This window comes from Fringilla coelebs (assembly GCF_963513975.1).
Source record: "Fringilla coelebs genome assembly, chromosome: 5".
In the NCBI taxonomy this organism is placed as follows: Eukaryota; Metazoa; Chordata; class Aves; order Passeriformes; family Fringillidae; genus Fringilla; species Fringilla coelebs.
In genome coordinates this window covers 65,357,864-65,365,987 of record NC_140033.1, presented here as the reverse complement: position 1 = coordinate 65,365,987, position 8,124 = coordinate 65,357,864, and the positions used below count along the sequence as shown (strand labels likewise).

The following is an 8,124-nucleotide window of genomic DNA, read 5'->3' as shown; positions in this document are numbered from 1 at the left end:
ACACAGGGGCCGGACCGGGCCGGGCCAGGCCGGGCTCTCAACGGGAACGGGAACAGGACTGGACTGGACTGGACCGGACCGGACCGGACCCGGCCGTGCCGGGGGCGCCTCCGCGCACGCCCCGTGCCCGCAGCGGCCGCACTGCCCTCCCCGGCCGGGGCTGCCCGAGCGGCGGCGGAACAAAGCTCGCTATGCTGCCGGGGCCCGCCCGTCCCGCTGCCCGCCCCGGGACCGCCGCTCGGCGCTTAAAGGGCCCGCGCGGTGTCAAACGGCACCGGCTTGGCTACGGCGACGCGGCCCGGCCGCGCCCTTCCAGCCTCCCCCCAGCCCTGGCCGGCCCGCAGCGGTACCCAGGGCGCCGGCCGGGACCAGCCGCACGCCCGCTCCGCCCGCCGGCCGGAGGCGCTGGGCCGGCGGTGGCCGTCGCTGCCGGCGCTGGCCGTCGCTGCCGGCGCGGCCCCTTTAAGGGGCGGGGCGGGTGCCGGGAACCCACGTCAGTTTCGGCCCCGAAACTCCGGATCAATGAGCGGCGGCGCGGGGCGGGGCGCAGCGCCCGGCCCGGCCCGGCCCCCGCTGCCGCCTTTCGGTTTCTCTCTTTTCCAGGAAGGAAAACACCGGCGGGGACCGGGGCCGCGCCCCCCACCCCCCACTTCCCTTCCCGCGCCCTCTTCCCTCTTCCCGCGCGCGCGCGCGCATCGCTTCTCACGCGGAGCCGCGAGCACGCGCAAGGCACACGCGCGGGGTGGGGGGGCGCAGGCGGCCGCGCGCGCCCGCGGGGAGCGGCGGCAGCAGCGAGAAGCGGCCCCGGCCCCGCGTCCCCGCGGCCGGACCCCCCCGCGCCACCACGGCCGCGCCGCGCCCGCCCCCGGCCGCCACTTCCCCTTGAGGGGACGGGCCGGGTCGGGCCGCGCCGCCGCGCCGGGAGAGGAGCGGAAAGTGGGGAAAGCCCGAGAACTTCCCGTCTGCCCGCCCGCGCCTGCCCCGTCGGGCTCCGCCGAGTCCCTCCAGAGAGATGTCCGAGACTCCTGCTCAGTGTTGCATCAAGGTAAAGCCCCGTCCCTCCGCCCGCCCGGCCCCTGTCAGCGCGGGTCGTGCCCGCCGGCGCCTCGGGGCGGTGGGCTTCGGCGTGGATTTGCCCAGGGTTATTTTGGTGGAAATAACTGGTTTTCCCTCTTCTGTTTTTCACCCGGGCGGGCGAAGGGCGGCCGCGGGGGTCGGTGCCCCCGTTGGCGGGTGCTCCCCGCGCCGCTCCGGCCGCGGGCGGGGACGCGGTGCCGCGGGCTGTCAGCGCCCTGCGCTGCCCGGGGACACGGCGGCGGGCCCGGCTCTGCTGGCGTGGCTCTCCACGGTACGGAGCTTTAAGGGGGCCCCGGAACCCGGCCCGGCCTCCCGCAGGGTTGGCTGCCCGCCGTCCCCGCCAGCAACTTCGTAGAAAGTTTCCTGCCGTCGGGGAGATGCAGCCGCTCCTGCTTCCGCCTACAGTGGGTCGTGGGTCTTTCTTTTTGTCTTTCTTTGTCTTTCGTTATTGAATTTTAATATTTTTCCCCTTATTATCCGTATTACTGCTGTTTATTTTAGTGGTTGCGATTCCTGGCATCGCTTGCCGGTGGCAGGTAGGAGAGCCAGGGCTGCCAGCCCGGCCCCGCTCCGGCAGGGGCTGGGGGATGTGTTTCCCCGTGCCTTGGCCTGCTGAAGAAGGGCTTATCCCGGGAAGTTTATCGTTTTAATTGGAGGCTGCATGAAGCTGAGACAATGGAAACAAAATTGAGTTTCCTTTTTTGTCCAGACCCTTCCTATCTAGCAGCCCGCTGCTTTCCTCTCGCCTTCCCTCACTCCCCGGTTTTGCGTTTTATTTAGGAGTCGCTTTGTCTTGTTGCAAGCCAGGAATCTCCCTTCTGCTCCTGACTAACTGTACCCGAGTAAGAAAGAGATCTTTAGTGGTTGTCTCTCCCTGCCCGGAAGAAAGAGGTGACTTCCAGACTCTCTCTAAGGGGAAGAGCCTGGAATAAACACTTATTCAGCATGATGCTCTTTTGTTTGCTTGTCCCGTGTGCGTACGGGGGAGTCTTGCATTCTGTATGGTGGGAACACAATTTGAAAACTTCTGGGTGTATTTTCTCTTGCTGAGTTAAATGCAATCAGGCCTGTGTCCCGTGAAGTCTCGTGGCTTAGAGTCTAGTTTGACTTTCCGTAACACAGGCAGGCAAACTGGATAACGGGGTATTGTATGCGTGTTGCTGTATGGTGAAATGCTAATGCAGGCAAAACGTGTTCTATTAACTCATTGGGTCCCTAAAGATATATAAAATGAGATACAGCTGCTGTTTTTTTCTGGTAAACCCCATGGAAAGGTAGGGTATGTTCTCTGGACCAAAGAGCACAAACGTCATGAAGAAGTAGTGTCTTATGAGCTGTATTTCCTTGTTTTCATCGTGTCATTTTGAAAATAGGAGGCTTACTTCTGCTCTTACTGAAATCAACAACCATCCTGTTGATTTCGGGAACTGTAAAACTGGTCCTTACCCAGTGTCACTAAGGTATGTCATAGACTCGTACTGTAAGTAATCAGTTTCCTAACTGGAGAGATACAAACTTCTGCTTCAGTCTTGAAATTATTAAATGCCACATTTCCATTACATTTCAACAGTAAATGGAAAACTGATTTTTTTTTCCAGAAGTGACCGATTCTAAACATCGTGATCTGAACTTATTTTTTAATGTATCTTTTGTCTACATGTAGAAACTGCTGTTACTGGCTATATTAGTTGGTTCAAATTTTAAAATTGCAACTTTGCAGACAGAAATGTGAACTTCAAATGAAAGCATTTCTTCACCAGTCTTACTGTTCTGGGTAGCTTTCCCTTCGGCTTTTCTATCATTGCTTTTTGAACACTTTTTAAAACCAGGTGATAAAGGGGATTGCGTTCAGCAGCTGGATTTAAGAGGAGCTGTTTAAATCATTTATGTGAGGGCAACTGATAATTTTTTCAGTATTCCAGTCTGGCTCGTGGCACGGAATGTGATACTGAGGCAGAGGAAAAAGCTACACAGAGTACCCCAACTTCACTGCCTTGTTCCGAACCGTAGGCGAGTGTTGTGCTACATGGGAGTCACAAAGTTTCACTAGGAACCTGTGAACGGGAAGCAGGGGTGCTGTGGGTGTGTTTTCTTGTTCTTTCCTTGGTTTGTTGTTGGTGTTCTTTCTTCCCCTTCCTCCTCCAATGTGGGACAAGGGTGCAGGCAGTAAATGCCACAGCACCTGGGGCGATGAGCACGGAAAGCTTTAGCAGAGAAGGTGAAGGCTGGTGCTTTTTTTGTGTCCGAGCTGCTCAGTCTTCCTATCTCATCGTGTCAGAGAAGTGCTCTAATCAGATTTGGGAAAACTTTGAGGAGGTGAAGTTTTGGTTTATATTTTATTACTGGTAATCAGTATAAGCTTGCAGTAATATCTTGGATTGTGTTAAGTAGTTATCAGTGTATGTGTGTGATTGTGTATTGATATGTGCTTGCTTTGCAGCAAGTGTGTGCTGGCTGACTCCTCTGGGAGATGAAAAATACCCTGCTGATAGCCAGACCTTGCCAGCACTTGGGTGTGTGCTTGCCTGGTTCATGGCAAGCAGACACACTGTGCACTTGTGGCAGGGAGGTTAAGCGTGTGTGTAGGGTCTAAAGCTGTGGAGAGGACTCATCCTGGGGTTTAGAAGGTGAAATCTCAGGGGTGAAAGATGAGCATGAATGTTGGGTGTTGGGCCCTCAGTTTTGCTGCAGCTTAGGGTGTCAGCATACTCTGCGTTGACTGGGAGGCTTTGGGGTTGTGGTGAGCTCCAATCTGAGAGGGCTTGAAGGCTTTTGACTCTGAGGCCAGCTGGGAAGGGGCATCTGGTGTGGTTGTGATAGTCAGACTCTTTCTTCATAGATGGAATATCTGTGTTGGTAGTAAACCTGTTCCTCTGATCCTGAGCCACAGTAGTTAGCTGATTATATTGTTGTAAATAGTGCCACGACGTTGGCACTCATTACAGTATTGGCAAGTGATCCTTAAGGCCTCACCTCTCCTCCCACAGATGGGAGAATTGAGGCACCAGGGGAGTGTAAACATCTTGGCAAAGACATATATGGGAGCAAAAGCTCAAATGGAGACAGGACTAGCAGTTTAAGCACAGATGATGATTTTTGTGATTAATTAAGGTCTATGTGGTGATAAGTTCTGTTTAAAACCTTACCTGGATCTTTCTGATTGCCAGGATCTCTTTAATTTTTTGCCTGAAATGAATATACATTGAGAATATCACTGTGGTCTCATACATAGATTCAAAATACAGCAGGCAAATGGAAGGCTCCCAAAGGGCACAGTTTAATCCGTTTATTTTATTTTTTATTTTTCAGTTGCTTAGTCTTACCATGCGACCATACAATTGTGCTGGCACAAGTGTGGAGTTGTGTGGGAACTACAACTGGGGGTATGGGGACAGATCAGCTGCTTCAGGTCTTGCAGACCAGGACCTCTCTGAGCCCAGGGTCCCTTTGTGCTCCTGGCTGATGGTTGAGCTGAGAGTGCTCTCTGTGGGCAGCACTGGAGGCACAGAGCCTCACTGCAGTCAGGTTTCACAACTCTTTCACTACAGGTTTTATGTAGGTGCAAGCTTGGTAGATATAGGTGCTCTCTCTTGTGCTGAGCTCAGTGGGGTGGCTGCAGGAGTCCTTCAGCACGGGATCCTGTAGCTGAAGGGCTTCACAGAGTGCTCATTTTGGATTGGAGGATGTGCTTTGTAATAGTTGAAAAAAAGGAATAGGAAAGAAAAAGCTAAAGGGCAAGGAATCAGTGTAGTGTTGTAGTTTTCAATCTTAATTTGCTTCCCCTGACTGACTTACTTTTTGGATGGTGGGTTATGTCTCCTGATACCTCGTTGATGCTGATTATGCGAGCTCTCTCACTGAAGTCTTCCCATGCTGAGAGACTGCTCAGCCTCCACATAGCCAGAATCCTGTTGCCCTCAGCCAAGGCTGAGTATCTGTCAGTGCAGAGCATGTTCCTTAGTGTTTACTTGTGTATTAGGAGGAGGATCCTCCTGTTAGTGTCGGTGACAAAGCTGTCATTAAATTCAGTGGTGGAGGATTGAATGGTAGAAGACCAGTGTTTGGAAGTACATACTATTTAACACCTGATTAATCACTTAACTCCTTGGCACCAAGTAAATTGAATCCCTCTGAAGCAAAATTTTACTAGCACTGCCCCAATTAAACAGTGGTCATTAGCATTCACTGTGTCATTACAGGTGAAGTCAGTTTCCTGGGAGGCAACCCATTAAAAGAGCATCTTGAATCTGAAATGCCCCAGTGAAACAGAGTATACTTTAATGATAATTTATATGTATATTGCAGCGTGCATCCCAAAATGCCTTTTGGAGGGAGGTGTCTGAACGGTGCTGTGCCGATAGAAATGATAAGAGGGACGTGAAGTCTTGTACAGTGACACAGAAGCAATCTTTCTGCCTTTTAGAAAAGTTATCTGAGTCCTTGAGTGCTGGTGTTCTGAGTTCTGCTGACAAAAGTTCTCCTAATAACCTGCTTATTGCAGGAAAGGGAGAGAGCTAAGGTAACTGGTGTTTTTGGCCAGTAATATTGTTTTGACCTATGGTCCAAAAATTGGCTAACTTGTTTTTGGGTTCTTTTTGCATATGTTTATTTTGGAGTATTTTGTAGTTAATTGCCTTCAGCTGGGCATCCCCAGAGAACCAACAGCTCAAAAGCCAGTGCTTCTGAATGTGATCACCTTGTCTTTTGCTTCCCCTATCTGTGAAACAAGCATAAAATAATAATAAATGTACCTATGCAGGGCAATAGCAGGGCTAAGTACTTGTCCTGCAGCATGGAAACAAACTATGTTTATTACAGAAATCAGGGACAATGATTTGATTTGTACCTGGCTTTTTAGTTCACACAGTGCTTTGGGGGCAGGGGTGTGGTGGTGGTTGTTTGGCTGTTGCCTTTTTGGTGTGGGCTCCCTACCTCTGCTGAGCAGTCAGAGCAAGATCTTGGAGCTTCAGTGTGTCCTGAGGTCTGGATCAGCCACACGTGGGCAGGGTGGTGTTTCTGTGCCCACAACCTACATGGAACGCGGCTTTGGAAGAGGTGTTGCTGCCTCAATCCTGTTCCTGGCGCAGGGCAGGAGCACCTGGAGGGATGGCAGCCAGATGTGGCTGCCAGAGCAATCCCCACCACCTGCCCCTGACCACCACCCTTCCCAGGGCTCCCTGGAGCTGCACGAAGAGCAGGCTGCATACGCAGTTCTTCCAGGCATTAACTCTTTCCCTGGCAAGGGAGGACTCCCTGTGAGGACAGTGGATGATGATGAACTGCTAGCATTGCCACAACAATTAATTTTTAAGTTGCAGTATGTCCCTGTGCCTCCCAAAGGAAGGAGGCTGCCTGGAGCAGCCCATGGGTGGGATGTTCCTCTAGGCAGTTGTGAAGCAGCCAAACCAAACCTAGATATGTTCAGCCTGAGCAATGAGACCAGACACCAAAGCTTCTGTGCTTTTAGCAGTGGAGTTGTGGCTATTGATTCCTGCTAGTGTGGTTATTTTTTAGGTCTACAACCCGTGCCAAATTTAGACCATACTGGTTTTGATGTTGCTGAGTTGTCTTCAGGCAGTGTTTTGTTGAAGCATAGAGGAGAACTACACTCTTCATCTACTTCTTTAGTAACATGTGGGACTCAAACCTTGATTATAGTGACTGCTTTTGTTTTCTTCTTTTTTTTTTCTTTTTTCGTTTTTTTTTTTTTTTTCATAAATGCCACTGCTGTCAGGAAAATAAATAAATAAATTCAGAAAACTCCAGCCAAAGTTAAACTTGGTTTTGGAATGTCCTGGAGCACTGGTAAATAAAGGATTTTGGAAAGGGTTAAGCTTTTCACTGATAGATGGTATCATCTGCTGTAATGCTATGAAGCTCTAAAGTGAACTGGGTACAGCAGTTGAGGAAGGCTATAAATGATTCTTCATCTAAATGAATTTCCAAAGGTTATTCCTTGTTAAACCACATACAGTGTCTTCACTTCCGTGTTGTTCTTGTGTAGTTTGCAAAGACTGTCTTGATTAAGACAGTCTGGAGAGAAAAAGGGTATGAAGGAAGTTGTCACTGCAGTGTATGTTGGTGTTCTATGGAATGTGTGTACATAGAAATATATAGCATTGTAAATAATTTTAAAAATGTGTATATTGCCAAGAGTAGCATTGGGTGTAACTGCAAGAGATGTGTTAATACAACTCCAAAAAAGTACTTTGGATGTGGCAGCTGGATTTCACATATTTAACTATTAACAGCTGCCCAATATTAAATCCAGAGTTCGGATGTTTAATTTTAAACTAAAATTAAATATGATTATGAATAGGGACAATGAATGATTTCTTGGGTTTTTTTTGTTTGTTGTGTTTGCTTTTGTTGCAGGTTTTGTTTTGGGCTTTTTCTAGCCAGCTCAAGTAGGGTCCGATCAAAAAATTGTAAATTACTTGTTTTAGGAGTTTATTCTGGAGAAAACCAACTGGCAACCACTAAGGACTATCCTTAAAATTGATGAAATGAAGCAGAGAGTGAGGTTCTTTATGTGGTTTGAATTTCAACTGGATGTAGCTGAAGTGAGTTTTTTTCATTATGTCTTCAGTGGGATCCTCCAAAATATCTCTTAACAGAAACTAGGAATGTTTTCTACCTGGTCTGGGATTCTGTGGAAATCTATGAACTTGGAGCTCTACTAGGTAAATAAAATTTCTAATAACAGTGCCAGAGGTAGCAGTACTAAAATTCAGAGATGGATTTATCCAGATAGTAGGGCCATAACAAGGCATTCTGTAGCTACAAAGCACATTTCCCATTTATGTTCCTCCTTTTTTCTTACAAAGGATTTCATATCAAGGTAGTTTCCGTCATTGGTGGAGCTCCATGAAGCTTTGCTGATACTCTTGGAGGTCCAATGCAGTGATCCCAGCATTGACAGCAATACTGGGGAGCCCTTTCCTGGCCTTCTCAAAGGTCTATATTGTGATTTCCCCTCTCTATGACAGAACTAATCCTTTTTTTCTCCTGGTGGGTTAGGACTGGAGATAGTTGTTTTACCACATT

At 49.5% G+C, this 8,124-nt stretch overlaps 1 protein-coding gene across 3 annotated transcripts in view; it reads left to right on the top strand.

Annotated features, from left to right (window-relative positions):
* Positions 1–740: 740 nt before the first annotated feature.
* The window catches only part of ETV6 (ETS variant transcription factor 6), a 122,927-nt gene continuing 115,543 nt past the window's right edge, over positions 741–8,124 (top strand). Inside the window, exon 1 of one of the 3 annotated variants that reach the window (XM_084206361.1) lies at positions 741–1,045. In XM_084206361.1, coding sequence (XP_084062487.1) covers positions 1,013–1,045 — 33 coding nt within the window. In that variant the 5' untranslated portion in view covers positions 741–1,012. Of the gene's footprint in view, positions 1,046–1,455; positions 1,482–8,124 lie in introns of those variants that run through there. The other 2 variants (XM_084206360.1, XM_084206362.1) reach the window with 2 other exon arrangements.